This window comes from Protopterus annectens, chromosome 14.part0, assembly GCF_019279795.1.
Source record: "Protopterus annectens isolate FY-2018-M chromosome 14.part0, PAN1.0, whole genome shotgun sequence".
In the NCBI taxonomy this organism is placed as follows: Eukaryota; Metazoa; Chordata; order Ceratodontiformes; family Protopteridae; genus Protopterus; species Protopterus annectens.
Genome location: NC_056748.1, coordinates 270,007,724 through 270,029,034, shown reverse-complemented (window position 1 = coordinate 270,029,034; position 21,311 = coordinate 270,007,724). Strand labels below are relative to the sequence as shown.

The 21,311-nt window shown below is 40.9% G+C and overlaps 1 protein-coding gene across 4 annotated transcripts in view; it reads left to right on the top strand.

The window, feature by feature from the left end:
- Positions 1-21,311, top strand: part of SFXN4 (sideroflexin 4) — a 645,242-nt gene that overhangs the window by 226,447 nt on the left and 397,484 nt on the right. For all 4 annotated transcript variants that reach the window (XM_044055982.1, XM_044055979.1, XM_044055980.1 and 1 more), the window contains exons 7-8: positions 20,253-20,306; positions 20,395-20,454. In XM_044055982.1, coding sequence (XP_043911917.1) covers positions 20,253-20,306; positions 20,395-20,454 — 114 coding nt within the window. The remainder of the gene's footprint in view (positions 1-20,252; positions 20,307-20,394; positions 20,455-21,311) is intronic.

Sequence of the window (21,311 nt, the reverse complement as noted above, 5' to 3'; positions counted from 1 at the left end):
TCTGCTAGTTTATGAGTATAATATTCTGTATGAGTATTGCTGTTCTTAAAGGTCTGCATCCAAAATCCCAGTCTCCCTCTTTCTTGAGCTTCCCTGTGTTTCATCATCATTTCTTTCTACTTTGAATTATAGTTTTCTGCTTGTGATATGTATAGGAGCCTTCACTGTGTTGCTCTGAAATACCCCTTCAAATTGGGTAAACACAGTCCTCCTTGTTCTATTGAAAGAATAAGCTTATCCCACTCGACTCTAGCCGTCTTCCCCTCCCAGATAAAATCTTTCAGCTTTTTATTAATTGCTACCCACAACTTCTCCTCTGGTTGATAAAAATATTCCTGACCTGTATACAAGACTAAAGAGACTAAAAACATTTTAACTGCATGTATATTACTATCGATAGCTGTATAACAGAGGTTCCATTTTCTCAGTTTTTGTATTATATTTTGTTTATTCTCTTCCCACATATCCTTGGCTGCCACACCAGAATCATTTGTAATCCATACTCCTAAATACTTCATTTTTATCATGCTCCCCTAAATATGGATATTGCTGAACTAGTTTGTTTGTGGATACATAATACTGCTGTTGCCTTTGTTTTAGCTTCATTAATTTTGTATCCCGAAAAGATTTGAAACTCTCATTATGTTCAAAATGTTCCACAGCACTGTATTGTCCCTTTCTGGTTTTGTCAAGTATAAAATAATGTAATCTGCAAAGACGGCCAGCTTTTCTTGACTACCGTAGCAGTTATATCCTTGAATTTCTGAGTCCCTTATTTTCTTTGCCAGTTGTTTTAAATATAATGCAAATAACAAAGGGGAGGGGGGCACCCCTGCCTGGTTCCTCTGCTCAAGCAGAAATTATCAGAGAGGACCCCACCCACTTTACCTCCAATCCCTTATATATCCTCATAATCAACCTTATAGTTTTATCAGAGACTGCAAATGCTTCCATTACTCTGATCATAAAAATCCCAGCTTACTCTGTCATATACTTTCTCTGCATCAGGACAACAGTGGTGTTTTCTTATATTCTGCTTCCCTCTGGATCATCAGTGTTCTGTTAATGTTGTCATATGTTTGCCTGTCCTCCAAAAAAACACATTGATCCATATCTATCAATATTGGAATCACTTTTGCCATTCCTTTGACCATTATAGACATAAACACTTTAATCATGATTTAGTATTGAGATGGGCGTGTATATACCTGGATCTGATGGATCTTTACCCTCTTTAGGTATTACAGCGACTACTGCTTTCTTCCAGGATATTGGTACTTCTCCTCCTTTTAAAATATTGTAAAGCAAAACCTTTCAGATCTTTATAAGTTTTTCCCTCCTAGCTTCCAAATTCCACAGGAATACCATCTTTTACTCTGTTACTAGGGACTTTCCTGTAGATCACCATTTTTATCTCGTCTCTTCCTGTCATGTTAGCAGTTGAGCCTCCTCTACCTCTAACCTTGGCACATGTAATTCTTTCATAAACATTTCCATGTGTACCTTTTCTTGAATTCCATATTTCTCTGCTGTATACAGACTTTCATAGAATTTCCAAAATATTTCTAATACTTGTACAGGATCCCTTGTTATCAGCTCCCTAAGCTTGGTGACAGCCCTTTCTACTTTCTGTTGCTTGAGTCATTGGGCTAAACGTTTTTGTGCTCTAGAGTTGTTATTAAAAAAAACAGTTGCCTAACAGCAATCTTTCTAAACGTATGCATATTATTGAGGAAATCCCTTATTTTCTGTTTAGCATTCTGCAGTTGCTCCTCTTCATGTTCTGTGAGAGTCCCCATATTTTTCAGTATTTTAACATTTGTCAGTCCTGCTAAATAATTCTTGTTACTTTTTAGCCATTTATTTTTCTTTTATTTCCACTCTATTTTTAATCTCCATTTTAATTAATTTTATCCCACACCCTAGCTATATTTTTCACAAGAAATGTCTATCTTCTTTAATAGTCCCTGAATAATTTCCACTACCCAGTCCTTAAATTCCTCTCTTTTCAGTAGATACATGTAGTCTGATGAAGTTTAATACTTTATTAAACAAAAGTGCTTACCAGTTGTTTTATCAGTGTTTTTATCACTTAATAAAAGGATTTTATTGTTCCACTGCTTCTTTCGATCATTCTGGGAATATTGTTGGAGTGTGCCTGGGAGACTAGTTCACTACTTCATGTTTTTATTCAGTTTTTGTGTTTGTTTTCACTTTACATGCATGTACTGTTTGACAGGTTAATCTTTCATGCAGTTGTTTCTTGTCATCTCTATTTGAGTCTATGTCACATCTTACAGAACTTTTTATATTTTTGTTTGAGGTTTTCAATAAAACAAACACACCTCCAATACCTCCTAAACCTATTAACTTAATAATCCACAAAACTATGTACATATTCAAGTTTTACCCTCCTAATAGGAGCAAATGTTCCAAACTGACAGCCACACTTATAGATTTGAGATTACTGAATTGAAAGGTTATCCATGCTAAAACCATCTCCCAAACCCTGTGTCTGCTTCATTTCCAGTGTATTCTCAATTCTTCTAGTCAACTCTTGTGCTTTTTCCCCTCTCTCCTTTGAAACACTGGAATAGGTTTCACTAGCACAGTCTCTATGTTGTTTATCACCAGAAAAAAAAGAAGCAAAATCTCCTGTTCACGGCTCACTTTTTGTTGGACAAACTTTACTTCCTTAGCATGTCCTTCATAAAAAAAATGGTTTTGTTCCTCTAGGGAAAAATATTCTGAAGGTAGCTGGGTACAGCAGTTTGAAACTCATGCCTACTTCATGACATTCCCTGAATAATGGAATAAATTTACTCCTCTTCTGCCAGGTGTACAAAGAGCAGTTATTCGCCACAAACACACACTGTTGTCTCCCAGTTTTATTGCTTTGTCCTTCTGCTACAGTTTTGTCAGAATCAACTACTTTGCTGGTACGATTGCAGCTTTACTACTAAAGGTCTAGGTTGTTTTCTCATACCCAGGTTTGGAGCATACACATAATGTGCCCTTTCAGTTAACAGTTTCTGTTGTGGAATATCAGTCCATTTGCGTATTTGTGCTTTCATAAAATTAATACAGCCTGTTTCCTCCAGCTTCTCGAGTGCAGCAGAAAATCTCAGGTTTTCCCTACATGCTTTGGCTTCTAATTCTTTTATTTTTTGAAACATCACTTCTTGTGCAGTCTCATATTCAGCCAGCCGTTTATTCATTTCACCCTCTGAGTTTTGCCACTTTATCTGAATATCTATTTAAAGCTTCTTCTATTTTTTTCCAGCCTTTTATTGTTTCAGTTGATATACTCAGTCAGTGTTTAATTTATTTTAGTCAGGTGTGTGTGCAGTTGCCTTATACTTTCCTCTAGGTTACTGACGGTCATGTCTGGAGCTTGCACTGCTTTTTGCTGAACAGCTGCAGTACTCTTCTCAGTCAGTGTTTTTTTTATCGCCTTTTGCAGCTGATTTTCCATCAGATCCCCTGTATTTCTTTTTTCCTGGCATCCAGGCAGTGCACTTACTAGCTAGTTACTGAAATTTCCCAGAAATCTAGGTCCACAGGCTTTCTCTGCTAAGTTTCTGTTTTCACAGTGGGAGAGCTAGAATTAAGCTGTTACTCAATGTGCAGCCATCTCGGAAGTCCTCAATCATTTTTTGATCATATTGTGGCATCATCTTCAGTGATGGTAATATGCTGTTCAGTGCTAGGCTCATACCAGCTAGAGGCACATAGTCTAAAAGCTCCATGTCTCTTGTTCGTGTAATGTAGGGAGGTACATCTCTGGTCATTTACACCTACATGGACTGTGATGGAATTATACTGGTACCTGTAGTGTAATACCTTGAGTGGATATGTGATTTGGCAGATTTTGGCTCCAGATAAGCAAATAACAGTTATGTTTTCCTTGCTCAGGCTAGTTACAGGGTCATCAGTATGTATTACAATGGAGTCCACTATGACAAGAGTCCTGGGAAGTGTGTTTGCTTGTCTTAGGGGCTTAGTGTGGGGCTCCGTTGAGAGTGACAGTGTGTGTGTGGTGTTAAGTGGCGTATTATTCTGTGTGCCTTTAAGCTTTCTGAGACAAAACTTTCACAACAGGTGGTCTGTGTGAGCTTTCTTGTTTAGGAAGATTGTTTTAAGTGCCTCAGCATATAAAGTCTGTGTGTGTTGTGTACTGTGTGAGGTGGGTGTTGTATGTGTGGTTTCGGACAACCTGCTGTGCACTTGTATGCAAGTGTTTAATCTCTAGTGTCAGTGTATACATACACCTCTCGCATACTGTTTCTGCTACTTTAAGGATTAAGTAGTTGTCAGTAAACATGAGACAGTTGATACATTGTCTCAAGATGCCCATCTCCACCAAGTTAGCTACAGAAAAGTTAGGAAATTGTGTATCCATACTGTTTGGTCCTTTGATCTGTGAGCTACAAGGAGGTGGTGTATTTGGGGTTAGAAGGCTATAAAGGGTGCTGTATTGCAGATTATGCCAAACAGTGCTAAATTCTCCTAACTTTAATGTTTACACAATGCTGAATTCAACTAAATCTGTAGGTGTTGCCATTTGGCTCCCAACTAATTGCTCTAAGCTTGTTGGCACGCACAGGTTTTGCACTATATTGCTGCTTTATAGGGCACCGTTTTGTGAACTATTCTTTCTAGGTGTTTGCTACTAGAGGGCACTGCTTACCCATACCAAAAGTGCAGAGTTTATAGCAGCACAGAAAAAAACAGAAAACTGACCAATAAAATGACCACACTATGAATCATTTTGTGTACGTCCAAACTCAGACAGACCAGACAAACACCTTCTGTCACAAGATGACTAAATCCACTCCTCCTAATGTAAAAACACAGTAGAAAAGACCCCCAAGTGCAGTGCCTCCACAAATATCTTGCTGAAGGCAATATCACAACAATATTACAGCAACAAAGGTGAGAGAAGGAAGTTTTTTATATATACAATAAAAAAACAAAATCAGTGAAATACTCGCATAAAAGCTGGAAAAAGTACCGATTACTCAAAATAACTTAAGTGCAATTTAGCAATCAAAGGTATTTTGCTTTGCCTCAGTGGCCCTGGATGCAAGTAAAACACTTTTGGAATGAAAGCTAGGACTCCATGCTTTGCTTTGCTCCTGGAAAATGAGCAAGAGACAATATGTAGTAAAGCAGGTTTACTCAGAGTAATACTGATTTGCTGGATGAGCACCTGGCATCATGGATCTATGAAAAACAATGGGTGGGAAGATTAGATAAATAGCTTATACAACAGTCAGTAGCGATGAAAGAAGGGAGGGAGTAACTTTAGAAATTAGATTCTCATAAGGAGTGGAGGCCATAGACACAGTCGTATTATAAAACAACAGTGAGGTGCAAGCAGGCTAGCTGGAGAGGCATAGAATGAAATAAAGGCAGTATTGGAGCTGTTTCAGAAACTTTAGCTTAATGTGTAAGTGGAGGATGGGGCAGACACAGAATACAACTTTAAGCAGGTAAAATATATCTAGAATATAAAAACACTTGAGCACAAACTGAAGCAGAGACAATTCTGTTACTATTGACCTTCTGCTACAGCTTAAGGCACCAGAGTATGCAGAAATTTACTAGTAACAATGTTTATGGAAAAAAAATTAATAATAAATTACAAAGGCTCAAAGTCTGGCAGGAGTACACAGCTCTGCCACAACTGCAAATTAAACTTCAAGACTATGGGCAAGCAGAGTTTAAAATGCAAATGGATAGCTTTTACAAATAATGCTACTTGTGGAAATAGAAGTGCAGAGTAACACAAAAGCACAGTTTTCCCACAACTACTAATTAAAATGTACTACTAAGGTCCCAGAACAAACTTAAAAATGGGAACTGATGGAACAGTGCAGAAAAGTGCCAAGTAATATTACCACACAGGTCACAAACTGCAACTCAGATATTTAAGCAGAAATTAAATAATTAAAATAATTTAACTTTTGTTTGTTTCCTTTTTTTTTTTTTTTTTTTTTTTTTTTTGAAAATCTAGTTGCTCACTGTTCCACACCTCTCCAGGTCTTAGCTAAGACCAAGGTTTATAGGATCTGCTTCTAGAAGATCATGTTAGCAGATGAAAAAGATTTTGTAGTTGCTGCCAACAACATAACCAGTAGGGGCTAGCTCTTCTCTGGTTTTACAATGTTTGTGTGAGTTACTATCCTATGCACTTTCTTACTCCTCTATCAAGATTAATTTATTGGCGATTTTAGCCTGTCTGCTCATGGACCTTCCTCTTTCAATGCACTCTCATGTCAAAATGTTTTTTAAAGGGACTTCGCATAAGAGGCTTCCAAGAAAACTACTGTCCTCTCCTTGGGATCATAATTTTATGCTACATCTCCGGCCGTTTGAACCAGCTAACCTAGCTGATTTGAGGTTCTTAACATGGAAAACAGTTTTACTGATTGATCTGACTGGTGCTGGAAAGATATCCGAGTTTCAGGCTCTTATAGTGAGTGATCACTATTTCATTTTCCACAGGGGTAGGGTTTATTTGAGAACTAATCCTCTTTATATGCATAAAGGGGTATCCAAGTTTGCTTTAAGCCAAACTGTCCATCTCCCTGGTTTCTTTCCTGAACCCAGAAATAAGGGAGAAAGGATATGCCATATATTGGATATCCGCATACAACTCAGATGCTACCTTGACAGAACTAAATCTTTTAGATGTGCAAATCAATTGCTCATTTCTTGTGAAGGTGAAAAGAAGGGATAACCCATATTAAAAACTATTTCTAAATGATTGTCTAAGGCTATTACCTTTTGTTATATTCTCTGTGATGCCCCAGCACCGGCCCAGTAATCAAGGAGCCTCAGTCCTCAACATTAGCTCCAGTGGGGGACATACATTGGGAGGATGACAGGTACACACACAGTATTTTCAGATGCATCCCTCTACATCAAGTGTAATTTCCCTTAAGAGCACACAGAGACCACAGTCAGTCCAGGGATGGTTTCTTCCTCTTTTTCCAGATCCCCTATAAGACTCCCCACTGGCACAACTATAGGGTTGAGATCTCAGCTGAGTGGCCAAGCCAAGACCTCCAGCACCCTCTCTGTCTAACCAGTGCTTCATGCCCCTGCCCAAGTAGCTGACACACACACTCTTTGAGGTTTGATTTATACACACACACACACACACACACACACACACACACACACACACACACACACACACACACACCTACCTGGGAAAGGCTGGCACAGGTTTAGTAGCTATGCCCCTTTCTGCCCAGACTATAAGGTAGTTATCACTGCCACCGGCCTCGTCCTTATCAGCTACTTTAAGGCTCTTAATAAAGGGTGTCCAATCTTACTGTGTAATGTTACTATCAATACAAATGGTAGTTTGACCAAGAGCAAGTCTGTCAGACATGGCCGATAGTGTCACTAAACAAATATGCATTAACTCCCAAAACTTAAATATGTCTCACAAATATCAGCCACAGTGAAAGGTTTAAATATTTTTAATAATAATAAAAGATCAAGAAAATACTCTGTATATAATCACAGTAACATCAGAGTTTAAAATCACAGGAAATATTTTAAACAACATTGCAGGACAGTCTCAAATAAATAAAGAAAACCAGCTAAATTTAAGCTTTGCTATATTCCTGACTGTATCCAAGTGAATTACTGTACACTAGTAACTTATTTACAGAACAAGCAAGCAAGACAGATGTTGTGAGTAGGTCTTCCGGTTGATGTTGTCAGGTCAGAGAAAATACAGAATACTCAGTTTCTCTCAGAGAGTTCTTAAATTAATATCTCAAATATTACTGCTAGGATAGCTTGCAGGATGACATCACTTCTTGTCATCTGACTCTATCCCAGGTAAACCCCCCATTGATATAGCTGGTAGCATTTAGCATCTACCTGGTGGGAAAATACATAAACAAGGGATTTTCTTAGATCTAAGGCAGATCCTGGAAGTCATAAAACAGTAAAAAACACTGCAAGACAATACAGTGAACCACAAGTTCTAGACATTGTGTGTGTTACCGCACTGAAACTGAAAGATAACATCCTTTTTTATGGCGTGGCTATAAAGTAATTTAATTTCAACTATTTTTCTGAAGTTTTGCAAGTTAGCCTACATCATTCCACTTTCCCCTTTTAAAATATATGCATCTAAACAGATACAATAGTGTATGTACATTTCTGTCCTGTTCCAATAGAGTACACTGTGGATACATTTTTAAAGGTCAGTACTTTACAACCCTTTTCAACACACACTTCTGTACCAGCAGTTTGATATACACATAACATACAGTTTTAATACATTTGTAACACACGCATATGAACCATGTTGATATTCACAAATGACATATAATTATTTACAAAAATTCAAAACAAAATTCCAGATAGCTAGGCTGTCAGTATCTCCTTCCGTGACATTCCCCCCCCCCCCAAAGACTCAAGCAAGTTTTTCAAGTGACCCTTGAGAAACGTTGCTTGAGAGGGTTGAGCCTATATGGGAATACCTTACTCCATTCCCTGTCTTGAGAGCCAATCTGCTTTGGTATTGCTAACCCCACTGTGGTACTGCATTGTCATGTCATGTGCCTGCAACCATAGACTCCATCTTAGTAACTTGACATTTTGCTGGCTGACTCAGTGTAGCAGTGTTAATGGATTTTGATTTGTAACTACAGTGAATTTCCTTCCATACAGATAAGGCTAAAGTTTCTGCAGTGCCTACACTATGTCTAGACATTCCTTCTTTACAGCTGCATAACATTCCACCATGGGTTGCAGCCTATGACTAAGATATGCTACTGGGTGCTCTTCTTTCTCTGAGGAAACCTGGATGAGAACAGCCCCCCACCCCATGGTTTGAAGCATCCACCTGCACAACAAATTCTTTGCTGTAATCTGGTCTGGCTAACACAGGGGGTCCTCCCAAAGCTCCTTTAAGCTTCTGGAATGCCTGCCCACATGCTGGGATCCACACTACCTTATCTGGCTTGTTTTTCCTTGTCAGGTCTGTGAGGGGAGCAGGTATGATACTATAATTGGGGGCAAACATTTTGTAGGACCCTGCTGTCCCTAAGAATGCCCTCATCTGCTTTTTGGTAACAGGGGCAGGCCATGCCTGAATGGCTTGTACTTTGGCAGGTTCTGGCTTGATCATACCACTCCCCACTGTATGTCCCAAGTAGGAGATCTCTGCCATACCCACCTGACATTTACTGGGCTTAATGGTTAACCCTGCCCTCTGTAGTCTGGCTAGCACCTCCCTGACATGCTGAAGGTGCTCTCGCCAGAAATAGCTGTAGATGGCAATTTCATCCAGGTAAGCAAGGGCAAAATCTCCTGCTCCTGCCAGGATGCGATGTACCAGCCTCTGGAAAGTCGCTGTGTCATTTTTCATCCCAGAGGGCATCTTCGTGAACTCGTACAAGCTGAAAGGAGTCACAAAGGCTGACCTCTCTCTAGCGCTGGGAGTCAAGGTTACCTGCCAGTAGCTCTTGATAAAATCAATAGTGGTAAGATACTTAGCCCCACTCAGCTGCTCTAGGGCTTCATCTGTCCTAGGCATTGGGGTAAGCATCTGACTCTGTGTGGCTATTTAATTTCCTGTAGTTCACACAGAACCTGGTGCTGCCATCCTTCTTTGGTACCAGCGCCACTGGGAGGCCTAGGAAATGCTGGACTCCTGGATTACCCCTAGTTCCAACATTTCCTGTATCTCTTCCCTCAAAGTCTGTCTAACTCTCTTAGGCACCCTATAAGGGGCCTGTTTAACAGGTCTCTGGGGTCGTCTAACCACATGGTGCTGCTCCAGGTGGGTGCACCCTGTTTCCCAGTGAACATGCCCCCAAATTGCTGTAACACTGCTCGGATTTCTCAAACCTGGGTAGGGGATAGCTGCTGGGACATTGCTACCCCTTCCACTGAGGTATCAGTCCGAACCACACTGAGGAGATCAGTTACCAAATCCCCCTCAGACTCTTCCTGCCATCCACTGCAAATACTCAGCACTAGGGCCTTTCTGTCATGGTAATGTTTCGTCATGTTAACATGGTACAAGTTATGCCTCTGCCTCTTGCCTAGCAGTTCTACCATGTAAACATCACTGACCTTACTAACCACTTTGAAGGGTCCTTCCCAAGCTGCCTGCAGCTTATTGTGTCTGACAGGAGTGAGAACCATAACCTACTGCCCCACAGCATACTCTCTAGCTCAAGCATTACTGTCATACCAGACCTTTTCTGCTGTTGGGCTTCTGCCAGGTTCTCCTGGGCCAAGCCTTTGAGTTCTGTGAGCCTTGTCTTGAGGTTTAGGACATATGCCACAACAGACTCCTTGTGGGATTCATTCTCACCGTCCCACTCATCACGTATCAAATCTAGAGGTCCCCTCACCCTATGCTTATACAGTAACTGAAAGGGTGAAAAACCTGTTGATTCCTGGGGCACCTCTCTGTAAGCAAACAACAGATGGAGCAAATATTTGTCCCACTCCCTGTTAAACTGGTCTGCAAATGCCCATATGATGGTCTTTAGTGTAGAGTTTAACCACTTAACCAGACCATTAGTCTGGGGATGGTAGGGGGTGGTCTTTAGGTGCTTCACCCCACAGTGCTTCCACAGACAAATGAGCAGGTCCAACATGAAATTGGCATCTCTGTCGGTCAGTATTTCTTTTGGGAAACCTACCCTGCTGTAAATCTCTAACAAAGCAAATGCCACCTTTTCTGCCTCCGTGGAGGACAGAGCCACTGTCTCAGCATAGCTGGTAGCATAATCTACTACCACTAGGATATACGTCTTCCCTGTGGAACATGGGGTACTCAGAGGTCCTACAATACCCATAGCTACCCTCTGAAATGGCTCCTCAGTCAGACTAAGGCATCAAAGGAGCTTTCACCTTGTCTCCTGCCTTGCCTACCTTTTGGCACTGCTCACAAGTCTTGCAGTACCCTGTTACATCTCTGGAAATCTCAGGCATATAAACATTCTGCATAACACTCTCTTTCTACACTGTATGCCTTTATGACCTGCAAAGGGAATATAGGCTATGGCTAGAAATGACAGATGGTAGGATCTGGGAACTACCAGCTGCTTTATTCCCTTACTCTCTAGCCCTCCCTCAGGGGTCCACTCTCTATATAGTAATCCTTTGCCCCAGTGTACAGATTCCCCCGTCACTTGATAATCAGGTGCCTCACTAGCTACCTCCCTCAAGCCTTGTAATGTAGGGTCTGAGAGCTGAGCCTGTTTCAAGTCTGTCTTTGTAACCCTTCCCAGTGCCCCTTCCACAGGAAGTCTAGTATTCTCTGACAGCGGTGCTTTACTGTCAGCCTGGGTACTACTACTCACCTCTGGCCTTGCAGTCAGTCTGTCCAAGGGAACATCAGTACGCACAAGCAGCTGTGACTCATCTTCAGTCTCACTGCTACAGGGTGGCTCCCTCTCTGAAGTAACCACCACACCAGTCCCGGCTTCAAGTGTGCAGTCTGCCTGGCTCCCCTGAAGGCTACCAGATCCACATGCTTGTCTCCAAGCCTGACTGTGTGTAACTGTATGCACACAAGGTACTGCAGTATCAAACTCATTCCCTGTCAGGACATCTGCAGGGATATCCTTGAACACACCTACTTGCTTGCTTCATTTTCTACTCTTCCAGTCAAGGTGAACCCTAGCCAGGGGCATTTTGAATGGGGTCCCTCCTAAAGCTCTGACTGGAGTAAACTGCCCAAGCAAGTAGTGCTCTTCTTTAACCATTGCAAGCTTCACAATGTTTAGGTCAGAGACTGTGTACGTCTTAGCAGTGGCCTGTTTCACATCTACTAAGATAGGATATAACCTCTTGTGGTTGTTTGGTACCCTTTTTGTCTCCAGACAACTTACTGCTGGCATTCTGTCATTCCAACTTACTGGCTGTCCCACATTTTGTTCCCCACCTTGCCTCTGTGGCCATCTATATGCTACATGACCCCACTGGTTGTATTTAAAACATTTAACCCTAGGTCCTGGCTGTGTACTTGGACTAGTGGCTTCCCTTGCTACTGGCGGACTCTATTAGGGTTGTTTAGTCTGCCCACCATGGGTTCCCTTAGACCCATGAGCAGCACTGGATATCCCTTTCCCGTGCAGTGATGCCCTGCTTGCTAGATATAAGTCTCCCTTTTTCCTCAACTCATCTGCTGTGTTACAGTCTCTATCCGCTAACCAGATTCTCATGTCTTCAGGCAAAGTGCTAAGGGCTTGTTCCCTCCCCAAAAGGTCTGCCAGCCCTTCAGAAGTGGTGATCTGACACCCACTCACCCATCTATGAAAATAAGTGCTTAAATCGGCAATATATTCACACACACTTTCATCTGCTGTGCGTCTGTGCTCATTAAACTTTTTTCTATAAGCTTCAAGTGTTAACTTAAAACACTATAATAAACAATTCTTAACAGTATTATAATTTAAACAATCAGTGTCAGACAATTTAGAAATAGCAGTTACAGCTTTACCAAGGAGTAAGGAGGTCAGGAATCGTACCCAGAGCTGTTGGTCAATATTATACTGTTTACATACCCTTTCAGGCTTATGAGTGAAATTATCAAAATTATCACTCTCTGTAAATTGTGGAAGAAATTTACTGACCTTTGTTGCTTATGGTGTTCTTTTTTTTTTTGGTTTGGGGTTCGGTTCCCCATTACCTCCATGATCTTGGCGAAGAGTCAGCATCTCCTTTTCATATTGTGTCTTCTTCTCATTTGTTTCAGCTTCCAGACATCTCAGTCTCTCTGTGGATTCTAATTACATTTGTTTCTGTTTCTCCTTTTCTTCAGCCTCCAAACGTCTCAGTTTCTCATTTTCATCAGCCTCCAGACAACTCAGTCTATCTGATGATTGTTTCCAAACACTTGGCCTCCAGTTCATCTCTTTAACTCCAGGCGGATTTTTAAGTCCTCTGTGGAAAGGTTGAACTGTCCATTTTCTGAGGATTGTATATTCCCGAGGCCAGTCTGAGTGTCCTCCTGGTTGCTGGTTTCTAATGTAGCTGTGACTAAGGCTGCAATAATTTCTGCTTTAGTCTGGTTGGTATGCACCAGTCCTTTGTCTTGGCACATCTCAACCAACTGGCTCCTTGTCAGCTTGCCATACGCCTCTGCTGACATCCTTGCCTGTTCTCCCTGACTAACTAAGCTAACACAAAATTTATTGTGATATGAAACTCTGAATGTTCACTGTGTGGCTGATTGAGAGTACAAACACCTTCCCTAGTGACCACTGTTTACAGGCTACAGGAGTTCAATATCCACACCACTGAATTTCAGTATGTGATGCGTTGATCCCACCACTGCTTGCCAATATATGTTATGTCCCAGCACTGGCCCAGTAATCAAGAAGTCTCAATCCTCACCACTAGCACCAGTGGGAGATATACTTTGGGAGGATGACAGGTACGCGCACACAGTATTTTCAGATGTAGCCCTCTGCATCAAGTGCAGTTCCTCTTAGGAGCACACAGAGACCACACTCAGTCTAAAACTGGTTTCTCCCTCTTTCTCCAGATCCCCAATAAGACTCTTCACTGGCACAGCTATAGGGTCGAGATTTCACCTGAGTGGCCAAGCCAAGACCTCCAGCACCCTTTCTGTCCAACCAGTGCTTCATGTCCCTGCCAAAGTAGCTGACGCACATACTCTTTGAGACATGATTTATATATATATATATATATATATATACAAACACACACGGGAAAGGCTGGCACAGGTTTGCTAGCTATGCCCTTTTCTGCCCAGACTGCAAGGTAGTTATTACTGCCACCAGGCACTTCTTTATCAGCTACTTTAAAGCCCTTAACAAAGGGTGTCCAATCTTACTGTGTAATGTTAGTATCAATGCAAATGGTAGTTTGACTTAGCAAGACTATTAGGAGTGGACCACAGTGTCACCCAATAAATATGCAAGTACTTCCAAAGCTTAAATATGTTTCACAAATATCAGCCACAATGAAAGATTTTAAATATATTTAATAATAAATAATAAAAGAGCAAGAAAATACTTGGTAAATAATCACAGTAACATCAGAGTTAAAAATCACAGGAAATATTTAAAACAACATTGTAGGACAGTCTCAAATAAATGAAGAAAACCATCTAAATTAAGCTTTGCTACATTCCCTTTTTAAAATATATATATCTAAACCATTACAGTAGTGTATGTGCATTTCTATTCTGTTCCAGTAGGGTAAACTGTGGATACATTTTTAAAGCTCAGAACTTTACAACCCTTTTCAACATACTCTTCTGTACCAGCAGTTTGATATACCCATAACATACAGTTCCAATATACTTGTAACCCAAGCAAATGAATCATGTTGATAGTCACAAATGACATATATAATTATTTACAAAATTCCCAATAGCTGGGCTGGCAGTATCTCCTTTCCTGACACTCACCACAACAAAACTATTCCAGGCAGGGTCAATGTCACTTTCTGCCAAGTCCTTGGATTCATTTATGGCTTTATTATAGAAGTATTCTAGAAGCTACTACTTGGACCTCTGTACATACTTTTACAAAGCACTATAAGTTTGATTCCTTCTCTAGATCTAGACGAGACTTTACATGGACCATTCTCAAAGGGCTCCTGTACTCTTCTCCTTCCATCTCCCAAATATATATAGTATAGTTATGTAAATACATTTACTATAACAGTAGATACCTGAATGATCACTGCTGCAGTCGCTCCTCCCTTCTTTTCATCCATCCACCCCCCCCTTGTGTTTTGGTGCATTGTTTATGCTAGTGTGTGGTTATTTGTTTTTTGATGTTCTTAGCATTGTCATTTCAGGGCTTAGCCTCCCTCTGTCGGCAGGAAAGATCTGAAGGGCTTCATACCAAAACTTGCCTTTTTGTCAGCTCAGCTGACCAGGAGGTGCCATCATTTAAGCAACCATGAACAATGGTTTGTTTTATGCATCCAGTGAAGTGCTGTAGAGGGTGACATGCAGTGGGTTAACCATGGAGGTCATGATCTCACTTCCATAAGGAGTGGTACCTCAGTTTAGCCCTGCTCCTCCTCCTGAAGCCTGTGCATCGGTTTCTTTGGTCTTCCAAGCATGCACATCCCTCCCCTACCACCTGGGAAAGGCATGTAGGCCATGCCCCTTCAACTCCCCCTTCCCCTCCCTGTCTGGCACCACTAATCAAACTCCAGTTACCTGGGTTGCTGTAAGGACTCCATCCATCTGCTTTATGAAGCTAGGTTATATCTGGATGATGTACTAGTACTTGTTCATTTCCAGTACATTAGTGATGTACATTGCATTGTCTCTAACCTTTAGGTATTTGTCACTTGGGGAAAGTCATCTTTAGCCCTGGTATGGACCATATCCTTTGTAGCTCTTGTCGAATATTCCTCATCACCGTAGAACCTTTTTACCACCTGCTTTAACTCCGTGTCAGTCAATGGTGCATTGAGTGACCACACAGTGCAGAGTATAGCTATATAGTTTTCTTCATTTATTTGGACTGGTAATAGCTACCAATAATCCTTTCCCCCTTTGTTCAACTGCACAATAGACTGCTGCAGTTAATGCACAGTAGTTGCAGAGCTACAAATCTGTAAAATATTTTTCTCCTTCACATAATATGCCACTGTCTTGTTTGGTGAAACTCTAAAAAAAATAATAATAATAAAATAAAGGTTGACTTCTCCTTTGTAATTGCTCATCTGAAGCAAAACTTGACCTTGTATACCTTGATAGAGGGTTAGTAACCACACTTGGAGAACTTCCCATCCCTGTTCAGAGGTTTTGAAGTTAGAATGTAGGCCTCATACTTGCTGTCTAAAGCTTTGTGTGTGTGTGTGTGTGTGTGTGTGTGTGTGTGTGTGTGTGTGTGTGTGTGTGTGTGTGTGTGTGTGTGTGTGTGTGTGTGCGCATGCATGCATGTGTGCATTTGTGTGTTTCTGCTCTGCTTGCAACAAATGAGCATCACAATCTTGAACCGCTACTGAACAGCACAAAAAGTGAGTGGTGTTATGATATCAGAACAATGAGGACAAAAAAATTTAATAAATCTTGTGTTGGTAGACATCATAGTGTGAGGGAGGACCCTACATTGCCATATTCTTGTGATGTTATTTCACATCTTGTTAGGGTCCAGCATCTTTGTATGAATGCTGAACCAAATTCAAGCCATATGTTGGGCTTCTGTCTGATGTGAAGATGTTGTTTGGTCATTGGGAAAAGGAAAACCAGTCTTATTTGGCAGGGAAAGTGTAGTCTTGTCCTTTTTCTGCCCCTTAAAACTTAACTAAAGGGAGTGTGCAGTTGATGCATTCTTCATAAGCTAAAAAGGGATGTCTGTTTATACGTCTCCCTTTTTTTTTTCATAACTCAACTGTCAAGAAGCCCAGTTTTTGTATTTCATTATCATTTGATCTCTGAAAGTGACCACTTATATTAGTCAAAACCAGGGAGTATTTTTGATTGGTTGGGAAAGACAGACTAGCATATCAAGGCATGACTGTTTCTGTAGACCCGCTACATTCTTCAGAATGGGGATTATTTCTTGGAAATGCTGGAAGTTATGCCCAAGTCTTTTACCACCTTGCTATGTATAACAAGTAGAAAATGCATGTGTTTGGAGCATAGAAATTCCGATCTTCATCTTTGTGAATCATAGGTTCATAGGTTCATAGGTTCATAGGTTCATACTAGGCTATCTGCCCGAGGGCATTTACAAGCCTAGCCCATAGTTTTGTGGCTTACGCCACCCCTTTAGTATGGGGAACTATACCCATTATTTTGCTGTGCCTCTGTTGAGCAGTGACACTGAGGTAATCCCTGGGGTATATCTGCGATCTCCCATCCATTGGTCAAGATTTCTCTTGAACAAGGCCAGCGAGGTGCTCTGCCTCACATATACCGGGATTTTATTCCACAGCATAGGGAGTCTTTGGGTGATGAATCTATCCCTCCAGCAGGTCCTATTAATAGCCGTGTCGAGGTTTAAGTCTCCCGCCCTTGTGGCCCTGCCGGAGCTAGACTTTTTGAGGTGAAGCATATTCAACAAATCTGGGTTAGACATGGCCTTGTATGTTAGGCATAGGCCACCACTGAGCAAGCGGTGGCGACTGAATAGAGCTGGAGTTCTTTCAGTCGGGCAGCATAGGACAGATGTTTGAGACCCTTTATCCTTTTGGTGAGGAACTTTGTGGCCTCTCCAGCTGCTGCAAGTGTCGGGTCAGATACATTCCGAATGGGGCATTGTACTCAATCATTGGTCTGATGAGTGATGAGTATAGGGAGACTATGACCTCCCTTGATCTAGATGAGAATCCCTTCATGATAAGGTGGGCAATGTAGAAGGTCTTCCTAACTACTTTAGCTACATGGGTGTCGAATGACAGACTACTATCAACCTGGGTCCCCAGGTCCCTGATAACTTCTTCTGTACTCAGTGGATTGCCACCTATTTGGTAGCTAGGGGTAACCTTGTTTTTCCCGAAGGGTATGACTATGCATTTTTGGCATTTAACTTTAGGCCATGGCTCTGCCACCAGTTATCCGTTTCTGTGAGACCCTTCTGAAGGATATCTGTGTCAGATGTGTTTTCTACTATGGCCGAGTTTGCAGTCATCTGCAAACTTTGTCAGCCATAACCCTCCTGTGTTTGCTTGTAGTTCGGAAAAGTAGATGCCAAACAAGAGTGGGCCCAGGACTGAGCCCTGTGGTACACCACTTGTGACAGGCTTTGAGTCTGACATGGCGCCAGCAACTCTGACCCTGTGGGTTCTGTCACTCAGCCAGTTTGCAACCCATCTTGTGATGTATGGGTTAACATTTAAGCTGATGAGTTTTTCAATGATACCCGAGTGGGGTATTGTATCAAAGGCCTTCGCCAGATCGAGGTAGGCTGTATGGACTGCCTTTCCCTCATCAATGGCTTTGGTGACTGTTTCAAAAAGTCAACCAAGTTTAGAAGGCATGATCTGCCTTTGACAAAGCCAAACTGGGATGGATCCAAAGTCTGCAAATTCCTATGTCTTTATTTATGAGGTCCATTATGATCCTCTCCATGGCTTTGCAGATAAGGCTTGTCAAGCTAATGGGCGGTAATTTCCAGGGTCGGTGGAGGCACCGCCTTTGTGAAGTGGGACCACAGTTGCAGTCGCCACTCCTGGGTGCGTATCCAGAGGTAAGACTATGATTAAACAGCTGTCCTAGCTGTGGGTTTAATTCTCGTTGAGTTCGTGGAGCACACAGCCGGGACACCATCAGGTCCCATGGATGCTGTGTTTTTGCTTTGGAGCGAGCAGTTCTCACTTGGGCGTTGGAGATGTTTGGGGGGCTGCAATCGCTTGGTATAGATATCTCTCCTTTTGGGCGGGGGGGGAGAAGTTTGCACTGAACCTGTCAGCCAGTATGTTGGCAATGTCTGTAGGATCAGTAATCTTCACATCATTTTGAACTAGTTCTGAGCATATCTGGGAGTTTCCTCCCAGGTTTCTAACATAGCTAAAGAAGGCCTTATGATTGTCTTTTGAGTCTTTAGCTGCAGGACTGGTGTCGTACCACACATACATATACTGTTCTGGTGCCATTATCAAGGAATGTATTTCTATTTTTTTTCACTGTTCGGAGACCTGGTTAGTGTGGACTGCTGGACCAACGTAGGTCAACTAAACAATTTTTGTGTGGGGTGCTGTTTTTTATATCTTTGATCTGCTCTAAAAAATTCATTTTTTTCTTGAAAGTTTAATTTTATAATCAAAAGATGTACGCAGCTGCCTTTTAAGCCAGATTTATTTGTGATATTTAAAATGATTTTCTGGAAGTAATTTTACTTGGTAGCAGCGATCACTGCCCAAGGGATCTTGAAGTTTCAAGCAGTAATAATTCAAAAAACGTCTTCAGCAGTAAGTGGATTTTCTTTAGCACTATTTGTCATTTTCTCCCATAAGTGGATTCTGTGGTGGCCTTGAAGTAGTCTGTTCACCAAAAGGAGATGTGGACGTTGTCGTTCTAATGGTTTTAACTCCTCATTGTTAATGATATTCATAAATGTGCTGAGTTATTCATCTTTATTGCTACAGAAAAGGAAAGGTAAATGTTGTTTGGACAAGTGTTGTTCCAGTAGTTTGCTCACTTTTGTTATCAAGAGGCATGTAGACTTCTGTCAGATGTCATTAAGGGTAATTTATCTCTAGGTCTTATTACCTGTAATATTTATTTCCAGAATGTGTTTACAGCAAGACTATGTGCTACATATGAGTGGTTCTGTTTGCTCACCTTTACCAAAAACGTAGTCTGTCTGTGCACATCAGCTATCACAATCCAGACTGTGTCCTATCCTGTACATCAACTTGTATGCCTCCTTCTCACTTCTGTGTTCTTAAGTGCTTTGGATTCTTCTTGCATGTAATGCAGTGCAGAGATCCTTTCAGAGAGAGAGAGAGAGAGAGAGAGGGATAGCACTCAAGCACACACATCTTTAGATATTAAATACCTACAGTGGGCTTTAATTGCCAAACTGCATTTCCCTGATGGCATTTGTATTACTGTGGTGTACATTTACAATCTCCAGTTGTAGCAAGGAAAAGTACTTTTCAGTGTAATAAAATCACAGGCTGTAAACACCACAAAAATGCCGTTGTCCATCATTTGTAATACTTGGTTTGATTTCTCCATACTAAATTTAACTTTTGTGTCTTTCGGCTTTTCCCGGTTAGGGGTCGCCACAGCGGAACTCCGGTCCGCTAATGATTTGTAGTGGATTTTTACATACCGGGTTACCAGCCCTGACACACAACCTTCAATGAAGGCACACCCCATTCACGTATGCCTCCACACAGGAGACGCTCCAGCTGAGAATTGAACGGGACAACATCTTGCTATGAGGCGACAATGCTGCCGCAGCACCACCACCGCAATTTAACTAATTTTTAAAATTAAAAAGAGAATTTGTATAAATAGAATACGTTCCACAATTTTCCAAATCTAAAACGAAAGAAAGAAATAATTATTATAGTGTGCTCAGTTGTAACCTGGGAAAATCAGCAGCTCATATATTTCTAATATTAAATGAATAATCCAGAAAGATTTAGAGAGTAGAAGATAAAAGATGTGGTATTACCACAAGGTCTGATGAAGCTATACTATATTTGTTTTCCAAGTATTTTACTCTGATGCAGTTATTAAAGTACTGTTATTTTAAGGAAGATGTGTCTTGTTACCATTCCTCTAATCATTTACATTTTATGTTTAGGTTCTTGCCACTTTATTACCACACACAAAGGTGTTCCCCTCTTTCTTCTGGCAGGTAAATGCATTCCATTCTTCATGTCATAAATATAAGATGTTAAGCTTTTGTTACTCATGCATATTCTTTTTTATGTTTTTTTTTCCAGTGCATTTTTCAGACATACATTGCTGGGTTTAATTTAGCAAACCAGAATGCATCAGTTGAAGTAAGTTTGGTGTATTCCTTGACTGAAAGTTAATAAATGGATTATGTCTGAACCATCCATTCTTTACATAGAACTGTTTCTGTTTTTGTTTGTTTTGGAACTAGTGCCATTTGTTACTTGCTTTGTAAATTTGTATTACTTGTGCATGTTTCTACAGAATAGTCTAATCCAGTTGAGGTTTACATTTTTTTAATATATTATTAATTTTGCATAGTCTGATGTTTCCCTTACACAAAAAAAACTATATTTTAAGAACATTATTATTATGTAGCTAATTTTAACTCTCCGTTTTGCATATTCAAGAACGTATGAAAGAATGTGTTACTATGCAGGAATTACTTCATGGTCAGATTAAAATGCACAAGTAATTCTGTTTTTGTTTTCTTTTTTATGGAATGTATGAGCATTTTTAAGGAAGTAGGCTGCTGATAGTTTCCACTACTGCTGCTTCATATCAAACATACACATGGTTTTCCATGGAATCTTGCTTAGTACTGCTGTGAAGATACCTGAAAGATTACATTAGCAGGACATAATACGTCAGGTGCACACAAACTACCCCCTTTCTTATCATGGGAGAGGCAAGTGAGATGAACCCCTGCACTTCCTCTCCCTTTCTGGTTCCTCCAATGCCAGGGTGCTAATTGAAATCCAGTTATGTGGGTTGTAGTTAGGCGACCACCCCCTCTACACCACAGAGCTGAGCTTTCAGCTGTCATACTGAGATTTCAGGACCTTTTACTTTTCTGTAACTTGTTATAACTATTTTTTTTATTTGTCCAGCTCCTAACAGTCAGGTTAAGCTTTCAGGTTTATTGGTTATTAACTGTAATAGTTCCAAACTGTAATCCAATGGT